General features: G+C 38.1%; 1 protein-coding gene and 1 pseudogene across 1 annotated transcript in view; one reads left to right on the top strand and one right to left on the bottom strand.

The window, feature by feature from the left end:
* The window catches only part of STK38L (serine/threonine kinase 38 like), an 82,809-nt gene that overhangs the window by 14,609 nt on the left and 42,991 nt on the right, over positions 1–25,209 (bottom strand). The window contains exons 2-5 of the mRNA XM_042946134.1: positions 15,435–15,579; positions 11,887–11,938; positions 5,069–5,191; positions 4,544–4,627 (exon numbers count right to left, since the gene is read on the bottom strand). Of these exons, the coding sequence (XP_042802068.1) occupies positions 4,544–4,627; positions 5,069–5,191; positions 11,887–11,938; positions 15,435–15,568 (393 nt within the window). The 5' untranslated portion in view covers positions 15,569–15,579. The remainder of the gene's footprint in view (positions 1–4,543; positions 4,628–5,068; positions 5,192–11,886; positions 11,939–15,434; positions 15,580–25,209) is intronic.
* On the top strand, positions 2,693–3,384 carry LOC122224374 (annotated as a pseudogene).

Below are 25,209 nucleotides of genomic sequence, written 5' to 3'. Positions count from 1 at the left end.
CATGTTGGTCAGCCACCCATGGTAACCTTCTCATTACAATAACTGTATCCCCTCTAAAATCTCAATTTCGAGGACCTTTTTTTTAATGTTTATTTTCTATTTCTTTTTGAGAGAGAGAGGGCGCAGTGGGGAGGGGCAAGGAGAGGAGAGGGACAGAGGATCTGAAGAAGACTCTGTGCTGGCAGCAAAGAGCCCGATGTGGAGCTTGACCTCAGGAACCAAACCATGAGATCATGACCTGAGCCGGAGTTGGAGGCTTAACCAAATGAGCCACCCAGGAGCCCCCTCCCTTTTTTCGATCCTTATTTATTTATTTTGAGAGAGTGTGAGAGACAGCGAGAGCAAGAGAGTGCATGTGAAAGTGAGGGGGAGGCAGAGAGAGAGGGAGAGAGAGAATCCCAAGCAGGCTCTGCACTGTCAGTGCAGAGCCCAACATGGGGCTCAATTCCAGGAACTGTGAGATCATCACCTGAGCCGAAGTCAAGAGTTGGACACTTAACCAGCTGAGCCACCCAGTGCCCCAAGGAACTCTCTTTCTGATCTCCACCTTTTATCCTTCCAGATCTCTTATTCTTGTACTTCGATCTCCCTTCCATGGACTCTACCACTTTTTCTCTATTAGTCTCCTCACAATCTCATTTCTTTTTCTATCCAGCCTAGATTCCATCATTAGGATCACTCTTACAAATGCTTTAAACTCCCTCGTCCTCTTCCTCCACTGTATTTGCCTGGGAAAACATCAACCCTGATTAAACTCAAATTTCTGTCTATTCTGTACCTACCCCAGAGCAACTAAGTATTACTACAGAAAAGTTACCCAACTATGCTAACTGGTTTCACTTTACATTCCTGACTGCCGATCTCAATGGGTATTCAACTGTATTTCCCTAGCTTTCACACCATTCAAATCAATAGTTGTGACTATTTCACAAATTCTCTCTCCTTACACCTCCAGCTGGCTATCTACTAAGACATGATGGCCTCACTTATTTACACTCAGGCAGGAACTTGGCACTACTAAATCAACCACCTGCATTCGTTCCCACTTTCTCTGCCTCTCCTTCCTGTTTTAGTGGATAGGTACATGTCTACTCCTACCAAAGATCAACTCTTCTGTCTGCCAGTGCATTCCTATAATTATCTGCTCTCTCCTGCATCTTCAATTTTCTTTCTAATGGATTCTTCCAATCAGCATCAAACACTTCTGTCTTAAAAAGAAAAAAAAAAAATCCTCTTTACCCTAAATCCCACTTTACAAATCTGTTCTTTGTTCTGCTTCACATGAAAGATTGATCTGTGCTCACATTCTCCATGTCTTGCTTCCTTTTTGCTTTCTGTTACACTATTTCAGTCAGGCTTCTGCCCCCCAATCCACTGGGAATGTCTTTGCTGAGCTATTAATCTCCATATTGGGACATCCACTGGCTTGTCTTCCTCCTTGTACTCTCTCTGCAGCATTCAACATAGTTGACCACTCACCTCCCTCCTTTAAACACTTTCTTCTCTTGGCTTCCATGACACCATGTTCTCACAGTCTCCCCTGCCTGATAAGATGTTCCCTGTTGGTCCCCTTTGCTGGTCTCTCTTCTGCCTATTGTTCTCTAGGGCTTGGATCCAGTCCCCCTTTCTTTCTCTATCCAGATTTTTTTTCTAGGAAATTTCATCTTGTCCAATTACTTTAAATATGATCAATATATTGATGGCTTCCAAAGGATATTTCTAGTCAAACTTCTCTCTGTATTCTAGCCAACTGTCAACTCAATACCTCTTCTTGGAGATCTAACAGGCAGCTCAAACTTAATATGTCACAAAAGAGAACTCTTCATTCCCCTGATCTCCAAACCTGTTCTTTTTTCATTCTTTTCTAAATCAGAAATGACACCATCATGTACCCCGTTTCTAAGTGAAACTCTAGGTATGATCCTGCTTCTTCTATTTTTTCCTCACTACCCTTACCCCTCCTCTCATCCCCTAATATAGAGGACATCACAGAAAATCCTGCCGACTCTTCCACTAAAACATACACTTAATCTGTCAGACTTTTCTTCAGCTTCACTGCTGCAGCCCCAGGATAAGCCACAATCACATTCTGGCTGGAGGTACCACACAGTCTCTTACTGGTTTCTCCGCTTCAACTCTTGTTTCTTCTGTAAGCAAGCAAAGGGATTGATTCATCTTTGTAAAACATCAATGCCACTCCTCTGCTCAAACAAAAGTGTCCTCCCCTCGCATTTAGAATAAAACCCAAACGCTCTGCCTTGGCCTTCAAATCCCTGCGTAATCTTGTCCCTGCCTACCTCTCCCACCACTCTCCCTGCACTGAATTGTAGCCACAGTGGCTTCTTTCTCTTCTTTGAGCAGGACAAGACTATTCTTGCTTCAGGGCCTCTGCATTTGCAGATATTTGCTCTACCAGATCTTTATCTGTCCTTCTTTCTCATTACTCAGTCTTTCATCAAATATTCCCTCTTTAGAGAAACAACCCCGATCTAATTCATCCTCCTAAACCCAGGTCATCTGCATTGATTTACCCTTTTGTTAAAACTTTTGTCATAGTCTTTCTCAATCCTATTTGAATTGAAATAGCTGTCTGCCTATCTCCCCACTACTAGAAAAAAACAAGGATCAAAAAAGAAAAGAAAAACCAAGGATCAGGTTTGTCCTGTTAACCACTGTATTCCCAGATCCTAGAGCACATTATGGGCACATCTGGCACATCACAGGCACCCAATAAATACTTGTTGAGTGCATGGACTAGAAATAGTGAAAGAACGCAGTGAAAATTCAAGAGGGCCATGTTTAAATGAAAATCAATAGTATACTGCTGTAATAGCCAAGTAAGCTTCGGGTGGGGCTTTCCTCAGCTGCCACTAAGGTGCTCGGTCCTTCAGAGGAAGCTAAGGCCACATTGGGGTGAGGCCCTCAGTTCATCCAGAAACTAGCACCGGGCCAGACATAGCACTCATCTGCACCATGGCCTCCGTCTCGGGGCTGCCCTGCTCCTACTCAGCCCTCATCCTGCAGGACCATGAGTGACAGTCACGGAGGATAGGATCAATGCCCTCATTAAAGCAGCAGGTATAGATGTTGAACCTTTCTGGCCAGGTTTGTCGGCAAAGGCTCTGGCCAACATCAACATCAGGAGCCTCATCTGCAAGGTAGGAGCTGGTGGGCCCGCCCCAGCAGCCGGTGGTACACCACTGGGAGGTCCTGCTCCCTCCACCATGGCTGCCTGGCTGAGAAGAAAGTGGAAGCAAACAAAGAAGAATCAAAAGAGTCTATGATGACATGTACTTTGGTCTTTTTGACTAAACCTCTTCCTCAACCTGTTCAATAAGAAGCTGAACTGGTAAGTAAGCTTTAGGCAGACACTAAAAGGCTGAAGTAAAGAATTAAGTAGAGAGAGGTGTTATCTTCCCTCTATATCTCCATTGTTGAGTCCTTCCCTAGTATATAGAATCAATTTAGGGTTCTACAGAGTGTCCACCCAGACTAGACAGAGGTGAGTACATAAAGTAATATTATTGATGTTTTCAGATTTATGACCAACCCTTAAACCGCGTTAAAGTCACAGGAAACATGGAGAGTCCAGGAGTATGAAATTAGAGGGGTTACAGATTTTGGAAATATGTAAAATCAGCAAACTCTCAGGAGACCGGTCTTGCTTCTAATGTGACACAGATAAAGGAAGCTGAGAACTGTCGTTTATTTTCACTGAAGTCAGAAAAGAAGGTATTTTGTTATGGACTGACTGTTTGTGTCCCTCCCAAACCCCCCAAATTCCTATGGTGAGGCCCTAACCCCCAGGGTGACTGAATTTGGAGATGGGGCCTCTAAGGAAGTAATTAAGGTTAAGTGAGGTTATGGAGGGAGAGGGGGATAGTGTCCTTATACGAAAAGACCCCAGAGAGCTCACGTTTTCTCTCTGTGCACACACCAAGGGCACTTAGTGGGAAGCTATCTGCAAGCCAGTAAGTGCGCCTCACCAGAAAGCAAACCCTGCCATGACATTGATCTTGGACTTTCAGCCTCCAGAACTGTGAGAAAATAAATTTCTGTTGTTTAAGCCACCCAGTCTGTGGCACTTTAGGCACTTATGGCAGCCTAAACAGACTAAGGCATTTAAAAAAAAATTTTTTTTTATGTTTATTCATTTTTGAAAGACACAGACAGAGCACAAGCAGGGGTGGGGCGGAGAGAGAGGGGGACACAGAATCTGAAGCAGGCTCCGGGCTCCGAGCGGTCAGCACAAAGCCCGATGCAGGGCTCAAACTCACGAACCGTGAGATCATGACCTGAGCCGAAGTCGGATGCTCAACCGACTGAGCTACCCAGGCGCCCCTAAGACGTTTTCAGATTATAATTTGGAAGAAATTTTAACTTTCTTGAGAATTGAGAAACAATGAAACAAGCTATCAAAAAAATTAATAGGACTATATATAGTAAGACATGTAGATTCCTTTTTATAAATTCCAATATTTACATTTACTCTAACACCTAGTCAGTGGTGCTCCTTTGGTTACATGTGTTAAAGAACTCATACCTGCTCTTTTTCAAGCATATCAGCTTTTCTCAATATCTTCATTGCATAGATATGGCCTGTATCTTTCTTCTGAACCAGCCGCACCTAGAACGTAAAAATTGATCATACTATCAATGTTAAACGGTCATTACTATTGATTTAGGAGCAAAAGGTAAGTTTCTTTAAAGAGATCAGTGGCAATTTGCCACTGCTTATATTTTAGGAATTTCATTAAAATTAAACTATTTTGCTATATTAAACTATTTTAATATATATTTTAAACTATCTGAATGAAGATAGATACTTTCAATAGCAGTGCCTTTAGAAAAGAAGTAATCTCGGGGCACCTCGGTGGCTTAGTCAGTTAAGTATCCGACTTCAGCTCAGGTCATGATCTTGTGTTGGGCTCTGTGCTGACAGCTCAGAGCCTGGAGCCTGCTTTGGATTCTGTGTCTCCCTTTCTCTCTGCCCCTCCCCTGCTTGCACTCTGTCTCTCTCTCAAAAATAAACAAACATTAAAAAAAAAAAAAAAAAAAAAGAAGTAACCTCTCCAAATGCTCCTCTTCCTATAACTTTCAGAGACTCAAAGTCATCCAAGCCAAGTCTGGTCCTCTTGAGACGTAAGAACTCTGTTTCCTTTCGGGCATGCTGTGATCGGCGTAACTTTTTCTATTAAAAAAAGAATTTAAAAAGATGATTTTGTTTTCAGTGAAGGCTATAGTGTTAAAAAACGAGATACATCAAAATGGAAGTATCTTAAATATTATTAAAAGATGAGATATATAAAAATGGGAGTAAAGTATCTTAAATATTATCTTAAATTTACCAAAGTCGAGTATTTGTTAAGCCTGGAAAGAATAAAGCAATCTTAAGAAACTTTTTCATTCTTAACAATTGATAAATCTTATTCTTCAGGTGGATTCCATTAACTATTTCACCTTAATGAGCTCATCACATATTTCATCTACATGCTAACTTAATTTATAAATAAAAATTAAACTTTAGGAAATGCTAATAGTATTCTGATAATGAATTTTACAGTCAGGCAATCTACTTTGCTTCACTTCCCTAATTTCCAAGGCTGTTCTGTGACAACTACTGAGACTTAGGACACCAAAATAACAAACAGCATGTTTCCATAGAGATTTGCTTTTGACAGAATTTTTTCTTAGATAAATTTTAATAAACTCCTTGAGATTTGGCACACAACTTCCTAAAAATATGAAACTGCCAAAAAACATAATGATTACATGAAGAATTTGTTAAAATATTCAAGTCAGTAATTTCATAATTCAGTCTCTAAAAGTCACCAAAAAATAACTGCCATTAATAAGAAACATTATGAAATACCTGAAGGTTACATTTGGAATAGGCATTTATCTCATTGTTCTAAACCTCATTTTTCCCCGTACCAAACAAAACTCTGTTGACATTCTGTTAGTTCCTAGTTGAGGCAACATACAGTGGGAATAAGCAAAACCAAAAAAATTAAGCACCTATTCATCTTCAAATGAACTCTACCAGGCTTTCAGGAATTCCATTCTGAAGAAAAGGCAAGTCAAATGACCATAACAGCTCAGAAACACTGCTTTTAAACACAGTACAAGGTATAACCACTGAGTAGTCTCTTACTACTCCTGTGTATATCTGCTTTCAAAAAGGTATGGCAAGCTATCAATTAACTGGGAATCTGTAAATGTGTATCCCCAGTGCAATGGAATTCTGATACTTTGAACAAAGTTAATCTAAGAAGATGAAATCCAGAAATGATGTCTTCATATCAAAGGAGGAAACAGTGAAGATTACTTTTTGTTCAAAAATGCTCCTTCAGTGATTTTTAAAAAATAACTGAAATACTAATAAGACAAAAAAAAACCCCAAAAAATGTAGCTTTTTTTTTTTTTTTAATTTTGTTTTTCAGAGAGACACAGAGTGTGAATGGGGAGGGGCAAAGAGAGAGGGAGACACAGAATCTGAAGCAGGCTCCAGGCTCTGAGCTGTCAGCACAGAGCCCGACACGGGGCTTGAACTCACGAACTGTGAGATCATGACCTGAGCTGGAGTCAGATGCTTAACCAACTGAACCACCTAGGAACCCCCAAATGTAGCTTGTTTTAAGACTATAATTTACCCACCCCCTGCCCCCGCCTCCTGTGTCCTTCCAGAAAAAGAAAAAAAAAAAAAAAAAAAAAAAAAAAAGACTATAATTTAAAAAGGCCACATGGTGGCACTATAGTATCATGTCTTTCAAAGCAGCAAGGAGGGTTGGGGGGGTTGTTTTAAGTATATAAATGAATAAATGTAAGAATTTCAGAAGACGTTCTGGACTGTTGACTTTATGGACTATAAAATGTAGTAGAGTTGGGTGTAGTTTCAGAAACTTGTCTAATCTAAATGAAAAAGATGACCTCGTTACATACTTTAATAAACTGTGCTCAAAATCAACAGAAGACAGGCCACTAAAGAAAATAATTTTCACTAATATTTGATAGGTCGTGTAATGCAGCAAGCAAACAATGTTTATATAGTTTGGGGTACAGCTGTTTAATGGCAAAAAAGGGAAAATTACAAGTATATAGAGCATATAATTTTACAAAAATGGGACATGACTATAACATTGTGAGGTTACTTTTAAAAAAAGAAAAATGAAAAACCTATTTCATGATCTATTAGTCTTAAAATCAGTGTTGCAGTCTGGAGGGAGCTGAAGCAAGCTAGTGTTAAAAAAATATATTGGTGATATGATGAGCAGAGTAATGTATAGAATCGTTCAATCGCTATATTGTACACCTGAAACTAATACAACACTGTATGCTAACTATACTGGGAATTAAAATAAAAAACTTAAGCTAAAATATATATATATTGATGAAAAAGCACGTTGATATACCTGTTCATGACTTGTGTAAATTAAACAGCCTTGAAAAACAAGTAACATTTTTGTGGTAATCATATCTTTTCTCACCAAACAGGACAACAAAATCTGGAAACACATTTAACATTTCATGGCTCCCTTTAAAAGCAGCTTAAATTTGTCTGTTTTGGTTTTCCATGAGAGTGAATAATATTGCATGTCTGATGGTAATTCTTAAGTAAGATGAAATTAGACATATCGTTTTCTTCCTTTCTCCATTCCTTTTTAAATGAGTGTTCCCTGGGGTGCCTGGGTAGCTTAGCTGGTTAAGCATCTGACCCTTTATCTTGGCTCATGTCATGATCTCAGGTTCCTGAAATCAAGCCCCACATCCGGCTCTGTGCTAACACAGAGCCTGCTTGGGGTTCTCTCTCCCTTTCTTTCTGCCCCTCCCCAAGCTTGCACACTTTTTCTCAAAATAAATAAATAAACTTTTAAAAAAGGGGGGGGGTGTTCCTCAATTCCTCAAACTCTTGATCTGTGGGATGTTCAGTTTTTATATAAGACAGTGTACACAGAAGTTCTGAGATGGGAGAGTTCAGTTGGCAACTTCAATTCTGCAGAGACATTCTACATGATCACATTATATGGTTTATTTTTTACAAATAACTTTCACAAATTACTTCACCAAGATTTTCTATTACAAATGAATTAGGGATAAATATTACTTTTCATTTTAAAACTAGGTTTTTTTAATGTTTTATTTTATTTTTGAGAAAGAGAGAGACAGAGACTGAGCAGGGGAGGGGCAGCGAGAGAGGGAGACACAGAACTTGAAGCAGGCTCTAGGCTCTAAGCTGTCAGCACAGAGCCCGATGTTGGTCTTAAACCCACAAACTGCGAGATCACGACCTGAGCTGAAGTCAGACACTCAACCGATTGAGCCACCCAGGTGCCCCTAAAACTAGATTTTTAGAAAACAATTTTATTTTTAAAAAATCCACCCCACATAATGATAGCTCCAACATATTTTATATTAAGGATAAGAGAGGATGTCTATTTTATAGACTTTGACATAATCTAGGACCTAGCATGGGCCTAATAATAAGCATTTGTGGAATTAAAATATCTTCACAGAAAAATGTTAGAAATTTTATAGTTATTAAAGGGCACTATTTGTAGGTATAAATCATATCACACTTTCTACAAGTTCTTCAGAAGAATTTAGGAAAATAGTTTTTATTTTTTTTAATGTTTATTTATTTTTGAGAGAGACAGAGAGAGACAGAGTGGGAGTGGGGGAGGGATAGAGAAAGAGGAGGAGACACAGAATCCAAACAAGCTCCAGGTTCTGAGCTGTCAGCACAGAGCCCAACATGAGGCTTGAACCCACAAACCGTGAGATCATGACCTGAGCTGAAGTCAGACACTTAGACACTTAACTAACTGAGCCACCCAGGCGCCCCAAAAATATTTCTAAACGTATTCAGCACTTCCTGGTGCAGACCAGCAGTTGCAAACTGAGAGTTACAAACTGTATTCAACCTCAAAAATATTTGATTTGGCCTGCAAGTTGTTTTTAGGACACTTGAATTATTTGCCGATATTTTAAAAAGCAGGTGATTTCACATAAAAGTCCAGATTTCCAGTTTCTCCTGAAAAACAGGAACTTGGCCACACTTGGCCAAAGTGGCAGTCACTCCCCCTTCGATAGACATCAGGTCTCTAACTTGTCAGCATCCACCACTGATGCCAGTCATCAGGGGACATGCAGAATTGGACTGGTGCTCCTGTTCTCTTTTAGTAAAGTGAAAGGTCGTATGTCTCTATCAAAATATAAACGTGGAGGACCAAATATTTTAGAAAGAGAAAAACAAAGAATCTATTTCTTTGTGGAAGTGAAAGAATATTCTTAGGAGTTGAATATGCAGATAAAGTGTGTTGGGTCAAAAGAACATATAACCTAAGATGTCGCGAAACCAAGCCGGCCAGCTTCCTTCATTTGTGTTATCTGGTTGGCCCCTGGGCATCTGTTTTTATAATTTCTCCCTCTAAATTCTGAATTAGGACCTTATGCTTGAGATTTCTGTATCAATATAATGATGTACAATGTACATTAATACAATTATATGATTATTAAGGATAAGAAAGTTATCAATACTAATAAATAAATGTGCGGACAGATGTGCTTGGCCTTATTTTTTCTCTATAGGTTATAATACAGATCGAAACCATTACCTTTCTCACTTAAAGTGTAAAGGATATAAATTAAATGAGTTTTTAAAATATTATAGTAATTTTATGTAAATAATTTAGATTTTCTAGGTTGAGTCAACTGATTAACAAAGTAACCACCTGTAGTACAAATCACTAAATATGTTTTATTTAACTTAAACATTTCCAACAGAAAAATACAGGTAAAGTCCTAGGAAAGGTACAGGGAAGATTAAATAACTGCTTTCAAGTCATCATTTGTTAGACTGCTCTTTGAACATAGAAATTCCTTTCTGATCATTGAAACTGTTGAGCAAATTAATCTAGGTTGTACCCCCCTACTGCCTAGAAAATAAAGCGTACATCGCTCAGTAAGCTATCCCAAGGCTAGCCTTTCCACTACATGGTGTCAGTTTACCATGCTCTTTCCTCTACTGCATCCTTCATAGTTCATTGTTCTGCATTATTTTATATGTATTTATTAATTCTTGTGTAAATCTACCTATTTTTTTTAATATTCAAATCAACTGTTACCTCTTCCCAAACCTTTTCTGATCCCCTGAATTAGGTGGGGGGAAATCCCTGTATTTTTAAAGTTTGCCAGAACCTATCATGTATACATATATTTATATACACACATACATGATCTCTCCTTCCAGTCAGTAAACTCCTTGACGGAAAGGTCATTGTTCATTTATTCACGAACTATTTCTTATAGCCCCTGCCAGCTCTGGAGGTATATAGCTGAGTAAGACATTATGGAGTTTCTACTATGGGGAGATATTTTAGGCTGCCACATGGACACAGACACATGGACACATTAATATTCTGTTAATGCAGAATGTGGGAAGAGTACCCCAAGATATTAGGGAAGATTTCCCAGTGGAACTGAGGCCCAAAGCGAGACCCAGAGCTTCTTAAAGAATAAGAGGAGTTGGGCAGGAGTAAGGAACTTCTAAGTGGCAGAAATGCAGATGAAAGGTCCACAGGCAAGAGTGTGGAAGTTAAAGTAACACAATATTGGTGGTCAGCATGGAGGTGGGTGACAAGAGACGAGGTGAAGAGACAAAGCAGAGGCCAAACTGTGAGGGGTCTTGCACATTAATGTTCAAGGGTCTACCCTTATCTGAGAGTACTTGGGAGCCCATGAAGGGTGTTAAGCAAAAGAGTGATGTGATCAAACTTGTTTTTATTTTTCTTTTAAGTTTATTTATTTAAAGAGAGAGAGTGCATGTGTGCATGAGAAGGAGAGGAACAGAGAGGGAGGGAGAGGATCCCAAGCAGGCTCTGCACTGTCAGCCTGAAGCCTGACGCAGGGCTGGATCCCAGTAACCAGGAGATAATGACCTGAGCCAATATCAAGAGTCAGCCCCTTAACGACTGAGCTACCCAGGCGCCTCTCAAACCTGTTTTCAGACAGGAAACTCTGGATAGTGTATGCAGAAAACCTGGAGGTGGGAAGACACCAGCTGGGGGCAATTGTTCTTTAAGTAAACTACACAGTAGTCTGAAGTAGGGTAGAGGCAGGCGCCTGGATGGCTCAGTCGGTTTAGTGTCCAACTTTGCCCCGGGCATGATCTCATGACTCATGAGTTCAAGCTCAAACTCGGTATCAGGCTCTCTGCTGTCAGCGCAGAGCCTGCTTTGGATCCCCTGTCCCCATCTCTCTCTCTGCCCTTCCCCCATTCACGTGCTCTCTCTGTCTCTGTCTCTGTCTCTCTCAAAATAAATAAATAAACTTAAAAAAAATAAAGTAGGGTAGAGGCACTGGACTAGAGAATTAGAGGGTTTTAAGATATATTCAGGAAAAAATGTGAGAAGATCTGGCAATTCACGGATTCTTCTTAGAGCCCTCTCTTCTTGTTCCATGCTCTCAGGATACTATAGATACTGTTCACTAAATCTATATTCTTGGAATTAAAAAAAGCTGCCTCTTTAAAGATCTCCATCATAGCAACAAAGAAGTCCATATTCAAATGATGAAATCCATGTTACCTAAGTTATAAAATCATCTGATATCAATAGAGGACAAAGACACTGGGGTTGCCATTATACAGTAATTAGTCTTTCCCTCCCCAACTTTCTTGAGATACAATTGACGTAACACAAGCTTAGAGCGCGATGGTTTGACGCACATATATATTGTAAAATGATTACCACAAAAAGGCTTGTTAACATATCCATTGCCTCACATAAGTAATTTTTTTTTTAGTGTGAACATTTAAGATCCGCTCTTAGCAACTTTCAAGTATAGAGTACTGTTACCTACAGTCGCAGTAATTACAGCTAACATTACCTCTTCATCTGCTAATCCTTCTTCTTCCATGGCCACTTCTAATTTCTTCTGCCTTTTCAAAGAAAAAATAATTTAAATTTTAAATACATTCCTAACTATTCCAATTTAAGAAATGTTCACTTATTTATTTGAGTTTACCCCTTCAGTTTGCTATGATAAAAAAAAAAAAAAAAAGTCTTTAAAGATGAATCAAAATAATCACTAAGAATAGTTTTCTTTCTCAAAATTAAACCCAACCCAGATTTCAAATCACTTTCTCATACTGGCCAAATGAAAAATTTCCTTCTTAATGCTGCTTAAATCAATGATTAGCAAAGATGACTAATGTTCTAATAAGGGAAATCTGTTATCTAATATTCAAACCACCAAAATCATTAACATTTATCAATATTTATATTGGAAGTATATAAAGGTAACTATAGTGACTAAAAGTATAAATATTTAAGGTGGATATCCCTGTTTGAATCCCAATTCTAATAGCTTATTAGCTAACTGAGCTTGTGTAAGTCCTTCATTTCAAGTCTAAGCTTGATTTCCTAATCAAGAAAAATGTTCAATGCAATTGAGTGTATTTTATTCTAATTCTTTGAAAACTGGAGTCATATATGTACATAAAAAAACCCACTAACCACCAGAAGATTTGCTTTTCTAGGTATAGTCAAGTTCAGGTACTCATTATTTTTAAATGACACCACTGAAGTAAGTTAAACTAAGCACTGTGGGGATGGGGAGGAAGGCGGGATGACTGGATGAATTAAGTCACTAGGAACTAGGGAGATGGCTCTGATACAAATTTTGCAGCTCATTTCCAACAGAATATTAAGCATTTTATTTCTATCATATTGGTTTTTCCTGAATATGAACCTGAGAGTACTCTTCCTAATTGGTGTTGGACTATGTTAGAATAGGACTGACTTTCCAGGATTTAACTACATGGGAGAGTATCTAAGGGTTGAGGATTGAAATCATCAAATACATTTTTTAGTATTTGTCCTTTACGATAATATGTCTGAAGGTAGGCGCTTTCCTAACCCACCATTCTTATGGAAAATTCATAACAAAAATATCTAAAGCCTGTTCATAAATCAGCACCCCAATGGCAACGACACGTAATGACATGTTCTCTGCCTACTTCGTCAACATTTGTAATAGACATCTTGGTGCTTATCATACTGATTTTAATCTTTTATTTACACACTGTTCTTCTAAGCCCAACCCTTAGAATGGAATAAGCTCTGTGCCTGCTACCATGCCTCTCTGGGCGCTGCAAGGCTGCTTGCTGAATGATTTTGAGCTTTCTCCTCTGTAGAGAGAATCCACAGTGTAAGGGACCATTCATCTGGGATGGCCTATCAATATACAAGCAACTTCACTCTTCTGTCACATCTCTACTGTCCCCTTTCCTCAATCCTTGCCAAAACCAACTTTTCATGAAATTATCCCTGACTCTGGACAGAGAGGCAGTAGCCTTTGTACGTTTCCACCATATCTAAACGTGAAGACCTGTGACTTCCTGTGCACCTTTCAAAGAAAATAGTTTTCTTCCTAAATGCTCTGATGTTTTGTTCTGATTGGTACTCTATTTGGCTTATATATTTATCCAGTTAGTTAAGCCTTAAAAATTTATCACATGTAATCCTAAAGTCCAAGCTTTTAATAAATACAAGCTAACTGTTTAATATGACTTGCATGGCACCAAGCTGCGACTGCCTTTTTTTTTTTTTTAAGTTACAGCAGATACTTTTATTTTTACTTTCCTTTGTTTGGAAATAGAGGGCAAAACTGAATTACTCAAAGATTTCATCAAGAAAAGACAACAAGCCTTCAAAATTCTGATGCATAACTTAAGTGTCTGCTTCCTAAAAAAGTAGTCTTTCTTTCCCTGGTTCTCTTCTACTTCGTTTACTCTCCTTGGCGACTGGATCATTTCCAGAGACTTTCATTGTACTTACAGTTAATGTAATTACTCATATGTTTGCATTCGTTTCTAACTGATTGCGTGGTCTCTATTTGTGTCGACTTTTTGGCGTTTCAGCTTTGCTTTTTCCCTCGCCTTATTTTCAATTGGGGTTTTGTTTTCCTCATTTCATTATTTTCCTTTCATTAGTTTGGAAGTTACAAACTCTGTTAGTCTGAAATGAATCAATCTCTACTCCTCTGTACGTCGTATCTCTATCATGGAGATACACAGATCTCTAGCAACACTTTAATTCCACTGACTTCCCTCCTGAGAGCCTATCATTGGGAAATATTTTAATCTACTTAAAAAAATGTATAAGACTTTATCATCATTGTTTTTGTTTTCATACAATTTGTGTTGAGATTTATCCACACATTTATATTTAGCTCTGTTTGTGATCACCTTCCTTCAGCCTAAATTGAATCTTCTGGAAGTTCTGCCAATGGTGAACTCTTAGTTTAACCTGCCTCTGCTCCAACCCCTTTCTTCTCCTCCTTTAGGAACTTTGGTTAAAGATACGTTAGCTTTCCTCACTCTGCTCCATATTTAACTCTCCTTCATACGTTCCTACTCTGTGTCTCCAGTTGACTTCTGAATAATTATTGAAGTTTTATTTTCTAGTTCAATTCTCTGTTCAGCTTGTCTGATATGTAGTTAGACCTATCTGACATTTCGTCTCTGGCTAGTCACCACTTCTGTCAATCTTTCTCACTTCTAAATTCTATTCTACTGTTGTTGTCATGATCCTAATTCAAGCCTCCTTTCCACATGCTGGGACTACATCATTAGCCTTTCCTGTTCCTTCTCTCTCTACCCACAATCCATTCTGTACATCACAACTAAAGTACTCCTCTAGAGAAACACCCATGATCACTGATTCTGTTCAAAAATCTTCAAGGCTCTCTACTCCCATGAGGATATCTACATTAACAAAGCAGTCAAGGGTCCCAGGAAATGCTGAAATCCAGCATGAGCTAAACTGACTCTTGCTTGACCCAGCACTGAGGGTGATTTCTTCGGTCTGTAATATCCTTCCTCCTGCTCTTTTATCTCTTCCTTCTCCCTTTTCTGCATGTATGATTAATACTTTCCTTAAGAGCTCTGATAAATGCCATCACCGTTTATGAAGCCCTCCCAGTTGCTTTACTCAAAAGCAATCTCTGCCTTCTTTGAGCTTCTCTTAGTGATGCTTCTGTCATGTAATATTTATGTGCATTACCTGCCTTAATAGAGTTTTCTGAAGGCAGAATAACACGTCATTAATGTTTTTATTCTTCCACCCTCATTCCCACTATACATGCTTTTGGATTAGAATTAATTACTCCTATAGTATAAGGATATATTATAATTTCACAGCTGGGAATGTTTTATTTAAAATATCATTGACATGTGATAGAAGGATATGGGTGCAGAGGACAAGAAACCATTCTGTTAAGATAATTAGAGGCACTGTCAGTAGAGGAAACCTAAAAACAGCATACAGGGACCCACAATATTCATATTATTAATGGACAATGTGTTTACACTCCACTTGCAGCATAAGAGCTTCTTAAATCAAACAGAAAATTCTGATTAGCCTTTACTATACCTGGTCTCTCTCTCTTCATGCTGTAAAATTAGATTGCTGTAAAAATTCTCCAACGTGAGCTTGGCCACAGTCACTCTTTCCCGGGTATGGTTGCTCATAGGAAAGGAGGCTGCAGTCCCTGCCGTCATTGCCATAGTAACAGACACTGAAACAACATATAAACACAAATTGTTCAGTAGAAAAACACTTTCTATCCCTCATAGTAAACTCTGGAGACAGTTTAATTCCTACGAAGCAAAACTTTACTGTAACAGTTAAAACGTCCAAGTTTTCCACATTATAAAGAAGACAGTGCTAGTAAAGAAAGAGGAAGATACACTATTCCCAAAGCAATAGAAATTAATTTTGTGTTGGCAAAACCAGGGATGAATAAGAGTAAGGAAGCACCAATCCACACACAACATGGACACATTTTATACAAAAGGCTGTAGTCAACAAGCATTCAGAACAAGAAAGGTTCGATGTATTTTGTTGTTGTTTTATTGATCACTGCAAAAAAATCCACAAGATTTGGCTAATACATATGCCTGCACTCAATGTTAAGTCTCCTAAGAGTGAATGTAGTTCAGCTAAATAGTAAGAAGCAACTTCTAGAATATAAATTCTATGAAACATGAAGCAGTGGATCAAATATGCACACAAAATCAGTCTGAAGTAATTCTTATGTATATGTTTTATGGGAAAACAACTTTTCAAAACAAGCCCCCTTTGGATGGAGTCCAGGGTGCCCTATTTCATTCTGAATTCTATGTCATTTCAAATAGCTCTATAACAAGGTCCAGTATACGTCTCCAGACTATAAGGTCCATTTCATTTTCAAATGATACTCATTTGAACCAGGCAGAAAACAGAAATGTATGAATCAAGCCAGGTGACAATAGGGATGTTCTGTGGCCTTAACTGGGCCTTGCGGTCTACTTAGTCACTCAAGTGCCATCTTTGAAAAACCACCAGGCAAGCCAAACATAGTACTGGTTTGAAGAAGATAATTGGACAATTAGACAAGATAAGGAATGTAGCAAAATGACTGCTTCACAGGGGGCACAGACTGAACTGTGATGGCTGCTACCAGTGGGTGGTACCGACCGTAAGAAACTTGCCTACTACAGTCTACATCTGGACCAAAAAAGACTAGGATGGTTCCATGCATTAAGGAGGTTTTTGCTGATCTGGATGGAGATCATAACAGACCTAGAGAAGATGCAGACTGCCAACAGTGAGCACCCAACATTGCACTGTTAGCTGGGAAGTATTCCCCCAACCTATACCCCAACACCCACCTCTCCCTAATTACATGAAGATACAGACCTCTGTGTATGGATTTGAACTGCAGTAGACTCCAGGGATAATGGAATGGACCAAAAGACCTTTCTTGTTCTTCAACATCAATCAAATCAAGTGCAGGTTAATAATAAGTTTAACTATGACAAATTCCTAGTTCCACTGCCCTCTTATTGGTTTTACATCTCAAGGTACTACAAGAGTCTTAAAGTCATTATGTCCAAATACAACATTATTATTTTAGCCTCACAAACTTGTTCCTCTGTGGACTACTCTAAAGATTTTTAGAACGAGAAGTTGATTGTGTCACTTGTTTAAAATCATTCATGTCTCTTCACAGCCTACAGCAAATCAAATTAGCTTTGCACGATAAACAAAGGCAACTCACATACACTGAATGGTCGTGCCTATCAGGAATTTTGTGATATTTTATTCACTGATTTCTCCCCTTTTCCTCCAGAGGATTCAAGAGAGTGGCACTTTCTATGCATGACTGCATTTCCTCCTTACAACAGCCCTGCAAGGTAAAGAACTGAAGCTTAGAAAAGTCACATGGCACGGCAGCACCTGGGTGGCTCAGTTGGTTAAGCGTCTGACTTTGGCTCAGGTCATGATCTCACAGTTCGTGGGTTTCAGCCCGCATCGGGTTCTGTGCTGACAGCTCTGCTGTCTGGAGCCTGCTTCAGATTCTCTGTCTCCCGCTCTCTCTCCGCCCCTCCCCCATTCGCACTTTGTCTTTCTCTCTCAAAAATAAACGTTAAAAAAATTAAAAAAAAAAAAAAAAAGATGTAATGAATTTAACTCCAAAACCCAAAGGTGGATACCAAGTAATGAAAAACAAGTTCCGTATGTATGGAATGTATGTGTATGTGTATACACACACACACACACACACACACACACACAAACTATATAATTTGATCATGATTAATACTTTCCATTCTAGTTATACATACATACCTGCAAATATGTATACTTTGTTTAAAAACCAAAGCAGAGCAAAACCTGTGTCTACTCAACAACTGGCAAAGTATTGAGCACACAGTAGGCATTCAGTAAATGATGATAACAACTCAACTCTAATGGATTTTAAATTATATTTTCACATATAATAGTTTCCTTTGGATTAAAAACTACAGAATCATTAGTGTTATGCTAACGTTCAGAAACAAATCCTACTTGAGGGATACAATTACAGAAAAAGCAAATATCCCACCCCTGATCTCGATTAAATAATATCTTTTAAAAAGTAGCCTTAAAAAGAAGAAAAAATTCTTTCCTTCCAGCCAGACAAAATAGGCTTTAAAAATTCCAAATTAAACAAAACCAAGAACAGAAGTGACCAAATTATTACAAAGAATGATCTAGATGAGTGGCACTTATTATATTGCAAATTTATTCCTCTAATGGATTTAACACTGTTCTTTGTCTATTACTAAAGCTCTTTCTTTCCTCAGAAAAAGAACAGGATACAATTTGCAAGTCTACAATTCCTGGACTGATAAAAACAACACTAGGTGCCCTTGAATTTCCTGTTCACGTGTTTTCTCCAGACTCCCCTATTCATTAATGGAGACACTACCAATAGTTAAGTCCAACATTCTTTCGTTTATCAAGCCTGGGGAAAGGAGATAACAAATCTGGCACTCAGGCTACCTATAAATAGATGTGGTGTCTCCAACCATTTACCATCAAGCTTCTAAAGTAGGAAAACAGAACTGCTTTACCTGACTGGCAAAACATACTATTTAACTGGGGGTTTCACCCTAGTTGCCACATACTACATATCAGAGGAAAGAGTATCCTTAACGCTACTGTATTGCTTTATAGTGTACAATTGTTTCTACACTCATTTAGTTGCGACCAAAAAGCCCCAGGCTACAACAGATTGGATACCGCATATACCAGGTCCCTAAAGACACAGCAGCCACAGCTTCTTTTCTCTGGGCAGTATAACCTGAAGAGCAAGAAATTCACTCAGGTGAGGATTCCAGGCCCAGCACTAAATTTTACTAGTTGTAGTCTTTCCAGCTAACATTTACTGCAAATTTACACTATATGCCAGCACTGCACGGATTACTGAGAATACGAAGAAGGATAAAATAGAGTCCCTGCCCTATTCATGATCTTACAGGGACACAAAGAAGGGAGAAGTTGGCTCTGCAAGGGTTTAAGAGTAGTCAGAGGTTTAACAGAGGAGGAGATACTTGAACTGCAACTTGGGGTGAGTGGGGAGGAGTAAGGGTTCACAAGTCAGAGGGACAGGGCAGCGGAGGGAGAGGTGGAAGGGCACCAAAAAGACCGACACACGTGAGTACACAGATGGCTTGAGTATATTCAGTGAAATAGCAGGAGATGAAGGGGGAAGGACAGCTAGAAGTCATGATAAAATACCTTTTTGCCATGTTAAAAATTACCCTAAGCACAAATGGGCTTTTAACTAAGTGAAAAGCGACAGCCAACAAACAACATTACTCAGTGCTTACCCAAGTAGCAAGAACTCTTCTAAGAATGTTCCTTGTTTTGATGCAGTTAACCCTCCTGTCAGCAACAAGACCCTAAGACCTGACCTTTACTGCCCACCTGCATGTACCCACCCACCTTTGTCCCACATTTTCCTTAAGTTCTTTCCAGCTATCTCCTCACTCAGGCAAAGGAGCCAAAGGGCACAGCATCCATTGATGGAAACCAAAACTACCCCTCAAGCTATAACGACTGCCAGGGGGAAGAACTTCGGAGGCCCAGACCAGTTTGAGCTTAACCACTGGCTTACACCTGCGCAGTTGGACCATGCGGTGACCGACAGCGACCTCTACCTCACTGTAATGCTAAATTCTCCACCGAGGAGGAGCACAAGCCTCACTAACAGAACCTATAATGCATGTCTAGGCATGTTTCCTTGAGGCACATGTGTGACCTTATGCCCACTTCACATGCGATGACAAGGGTTCCCTTTCTAAATATTCACCCTAACCCTAAATAAAAGGAACTCATTCACTCTTGCCTGGGGAATCACAGCTTTGGACATTATTCCCCCACGGTCTCTTTATTTGCTGCAAATATAGTTACTTTGTATGACAAGTCCACCCACTGTAGTTTCTATCTGTAAGTCACCAAGGAGCAAACTCATGTCAGTTGGGTTACATAACCACCTCTGAAGTCCCATCTGACTGGTACTTCACGTGATTGTGCTGGTACAGGGAGGTTGGCAAAAAGTCTGGGAGGAGATTACATGGAAGGAATATAAATCAGGTTAGGGGGACTCAGTAACAGTCATGGGTTACAAACTGTGGCTCTGGTCATATTTTGTTTGGTTTGCACTGTGACTTAGAAGATTTCACATAAGAACTCAGATTTCTGGTTCTTCTTGAAAAATCAGATTGGTCAAATATGAGCCCACATTACTGCCTGGAACAGAGAAGCAGCAGCCCCCTTGCAAGACAGGGCATAGTGCCAAAGCCCACCAACTGTCTACTCCCTTATGCCCAGCATCCTTCACCCATCTTATTACCTACTTGCTTCTGGTAAGCATTTGAAATTACAATCTTTGGCTTAGTATAAAACAATGAGGGCCTAATTTAAGATAGTAGAGGCTCAGATATTTAGCTGGAAAGACTGAAATCTATAATTACTTCTGGGTTTCAGATTTGGATAAGTGGGTAAATGGTGATATCATCAATAAGAATAGGAATTATAAGAAGAGCTAACTTGGTAGGGAAAGAAAATAAGTTCGTCTGATTCTAAGTTGTTACCAGACTCAGTTTAAAATTTGTGCTTTTTTTTTTTTTTCTTTTTTAAGTAGGCTCCATGCCTAGCACAGAGCCCAACATGGCACTTGAACTCATGACCCTGAGATCAAGACCTGAGCTGAGATGAAGAGTTGGATACTTAACCAACTGAGCCAGCCAGGCACCCCAAAATTTATGCTTTAAAATGATAATTAAAAATTTTTTTAATGTTTATTTTTGAGAGAGAGACAGAGTGCAGCAGGGGAAGGGAAGAGAGAGAGGGAGACACAGAATCTGAAGCACGTTCCAGGCTCCAAGCCCTCAGCATAGAGCCCAACGCAGGGCTCAAACCCATGAACTGTGAGATCATGACCCAAGCCCAAGTCAGACACTCAACTGACTGAGCCAGGCACCCCTAAAATGATAATTCTAAAGATTTACATTTAGAAATGAAAAATAATCCTGTTCACAAAAGTAGCAAGGAGAAGGGGATAAAGAACAACATCCATAAAATACCTAAGAATCCCGTGATTAAAAAAAAAAAAAAAAAAATTGGCCTTTTCATGAGGAAATCTAATCATAGACTGTGGAAGGAAGGGAAGAATTATTCAATTAATGGTGTTGAAATAACTGGTTATCTATTTAAGCAAGTCAGATGTTCATTCCATTCCAAAGGGCAAAATACATTTCAAATGGTTCAAAAGGGCGAACATAAAAACTAAAAAGGAAAAAAAAAACCCAACAACAGGAAATAAAGTAAAAAGAATAAACTTCAAAAAAATTACAAGAAAATACAGATGAGTAACTGTCTGATCTTTGAACTGATAAGAAATGTATTCAAAAGAAATCACAATAAAAATCGTGCCAGGCATCATTATACAAAAATTTAGAATATACATATATGGATATCAAACAAGATTTAAAGGACAGTATTTGGGGGAAAAACTGCAAAATAACAATGTGTATTAAAAGTATACTGAAGTATAAAGGTATATGCTAAAAATAAATTCATTTCTTAAAATTTATTAAAACCATATAACAGCTGTTTAAATATTAAAGTTGTAAAAAGAAAATAAGAACCCTAATAATGAATGAATAATACTGATTGACAATATATAAATAAAAATAGCTAACTTCTGGAAAATGTTCAATTTTCCCAAGTAAATCAGACATGGAAACTTTAAAATAATGTATATATTCCCTCTATGAAAAAAGCCATAATTTAGAGGGGCAAACCCTCCTGGTCCAGGCTACCATGAGATGACTTTCTCATATACCATCTATGCTTGTTTGTGTGGATTCTTCCAGCTTTACTGAGATGTAATTGACACTGCATAATGTTAAGATGTACCAAGTAATGATTTGACATATACATACATCATAAAATAATTACAATAAGATTAGGTATCCATCAAATCATATAGTTATAATTTTTCTGTGTGTGGTGAGAATTTTTAGGATTTACTCTCTTGGCAACCTTCAAATATACAAAACAGTATTGTTAACTATAGTTACCTTGCTGTACAGAACATCACCAGAATTTATAATTTACATTTTGTACACTTTGACCACCTTTCCTCATTCCTCCTCCAACTGCCCCACCCCTGAACCCACAGCAACCGCCAATCTATTTCTAGTTCAATATTTTTTTAGGTTCCACATAGAAGTGATATACAGTATCTGTCTTTTTCTTTCTGACTTATTTCACTTAGCATAATGTCCTCCAGGTCCATCCATGTCACAAATGTCAGGATGTCCTTTTTTTTATGGCTGATTGATATTCCATTATATCGAAATACCACATTTTCTTTATTCAGTCATCTATCAGTAGACACTTAGGTTGCTTCCATGTCTTGGTTATAGTGACTAATGCTGCAATGAACAGAGGGGTGTGGCTATCTCTTTGAGACAATGATTTCACTTCATTTGCAGATACCTAAAAATGAAATTACTGGATCATATAATAGTTCTATTTTTAACTTTGGGGGGACCTCCATATGAATTTATATTTCCAACCAACAATGTATAAGAGTTTCTATTCTTCCACATCCTCACCAATACTTGTCACCTCTTGATAATACTCATTCTAACAGGTGTAAAGTAATACCTCACTTCCAAAGAATATCTTCAAGCCTTTTGTCCATTTTTAATCATATTATTTACTTTTCTTGATACTGAATTACATGAGTTCCTTGTATATTTCGGATATTAACCTCTGTCCTAGGCTTTTCTTTGTTGGGAGATTTTTGATTACTGATTCAATCTTCTTCCTTGTTATCAGTCTGGCCAGATTTTCTATTTCTTCCGGATTTGGACTTGGTAGATTGTATGTTTACAGGAATTCATCCATTTCTTCTAAGGTTGCCCATTTTTTTGGTGTTTAATTATTCACTATAGTCTCTTATGATCCTTTGTACTTCTTTTTTTTTTTAATTTTTTTTTTAACGTGTATTTATTTTTGAGACAGAGAGAGACAGAGCATGAACGGGGGAGGGTCAGAGAGAGAGGGAGACACAGAATCTGAAACAGGCTCCAGGCTCTGAGCCATCAGCCCAGAGCCCGACGCAGGGCTCGAACTCACGGACCGCAAGATCGTGACCTGAGCCGAAGTCGGACGCTTAACCTGAGCCACCCAGGAGCCCCCGATCCTTTGTACTTCTATAATATCAGCTGTAATATCTTCTCTTTCTTTTCTAATATTATTTGAATATCCACTCTTTTTTCTTGGTTAGTCTAGCTAAAGGTTTCACACTTTTGTGTACCTTTCCAAAGAACCAACCAACAGTTTTGTTAAACTTTTCTATTGTTTTCCTATTCTGTATTTCATTTATTTCTGCTCTGGTGTTATTTCCTTCCTTCTGCTAACTTTGGGCTTAGTTTGTTCTTCTTTTTGTAGTTCCTTGAGTTGTAAAGCTATGATATTTGAGATCTTTCTTTTTTTCTTAGTGGATGCATTTATCACTATAAACTTCTTAGAACTTCCTTTGCTGCATCCCATAAGTTTTAGTATGTTGGGTTTCCATTTTCAGTTGTTTCATATTTAAAAATTGTTTTCTTTTGATTTCTACTTTGACACATTTGTTGTCTATGAGTGTGTTGTTTAATTTTCATATATTTGTGAATTTTCCAGCTTTCCTCCTGTTAACTGATTTCTAGTTTCATATTACTGTGGTCAGAAAGATACTTGATATAATTCCAATCTTCTTCAATTTGTTAAGACATATGTTGTGAGTGTTTTTTGTTTTTGTCCGTTAGGTCCATTTGCTCTAATGTTATTCATATCTACTATTTGTTTATTGATTCTCTGTCTGGATGATCTATCCATTACTAAGAGGAGGTATTAAAGTTCCCAACTATTATTGCATAGCTATTTATTTCCCTTTAGTTCTGTTAATATTTGCTTTGTAGATTAGGTGCTCTGATGTTGGATGCATAATTATTTACTATTGTTATATATTATCAATTAATTAATCCTTTTATCATTACATAATGACTTTGTCTCTTCTGACCATTTTTAGTTTAAAGCCTATTTTGTCTGATTTAAGCATAGCTGCCCCTGTTTTCTTTTGATTACCATTTGCTTGAAATATCTTTTTCCAACCCTTCATTTACAGTCTGTGTGTGTCCTTAAAGTTTAAATGAGTCTCTTGTAGGCAGTGCATCATTGGATCTTGTCTTTCTAATCCATTCATTCTGTGTCTTTTTATTGGAGAATTTATTCCATTTATGTTTAAGTTAATTAATGATAGGTAAGGACTTAATATTGCCATATGTTAATTGTTTTGTTTTGTAGATCCCTTGTTCTTTGCCCCCTCTCTGGCTATCTTGTTTTATGAATGATGACCCTTTTTTTGTGGTAATATACTCTGACTCCTTTATCATAACCTTTTGTGTTTCTACTATAGGTTTTTCTTTGTGGTTGTGGTTATCTGGAGGCTTATAACACCCGATTTGAAGCTAGTAACAAATTTAACAATAACACTAACAATTATTGTAGTTATGCTTATTTTTACAGTGTTTATTTTCTAACATTTAAGAATGTGGCCAGTGAGTTTTACACATTTGTATGTTTTTATGATGTTAATTAACATCCTTTCACTTCTGCTTGAAGAATGTAACTTTAACATTTCTTGTAAATTAGATCTAGGGGCGGGCATTGCTTTTGTTGATTTGGGGAATTCTTTATCTCTCCTTCATTTGTAGAGGACAGTTTTAGGGCATATAGGATTCTTGGTTGACAGGTTTTTTTCTTACAATATTTTGAATATATCATCCCATTGACTTCTGGACTGCAAAGTTTCTTTTGAGAAAGCCACATATAGTCTTATGAGAACATCCCTGTACTGACAAGTTGTTTTTCTCTTCCTGCTTTCAAAATTCCCTTTTTCTTTGGCTTTTGATCAAATAATTACTGTGTCTTGGTAGCCCTTTCAGGGTTCAACCTATTTGAGATTCATTGCACCTCCTGAATCTGATATCCATTTCTCTCCCCAAGTTTGGGGAGTTTTTTGCCACTCTTGCTTTAAATGCACTTCTCTCCCTTTCTCTTCTTCTGGGCATTCATAATAATATACAGATTCAAAATACATATTTGCATCTCTTTATTGTGTTCTATAAGCCTGTAAGACTTTCTTCACTCTTCGTTTGTTTTCTTCTTGAATAGGTAATTTTAAATAACCTATCTTTCAATTCATTAATCCTTTTTTTTCCCCTGCTTTGTCAAGTCTGTTGTTGAAGCTCTCAATTGAATTCTTCAGTTCATTATA

This window comes from Panthera leo, chromosome B4 (assembly GCF_018350215.1).
Source record: "Panthera leo isolate Ple1 chromosome B4, P.leo_Ple1_pat1.1, whole genome shotgun sequence".
Lineage (NCBI taxonomy): Eukaryota > Metazoa > Chordata > Mammalia > Carnivora > Felidae > Panthera > Panthera leo.
Note: the sequence above shows the minus strand (reverse complement) of the source record. Positions and strands in the feature narration are given on the sequence as shown.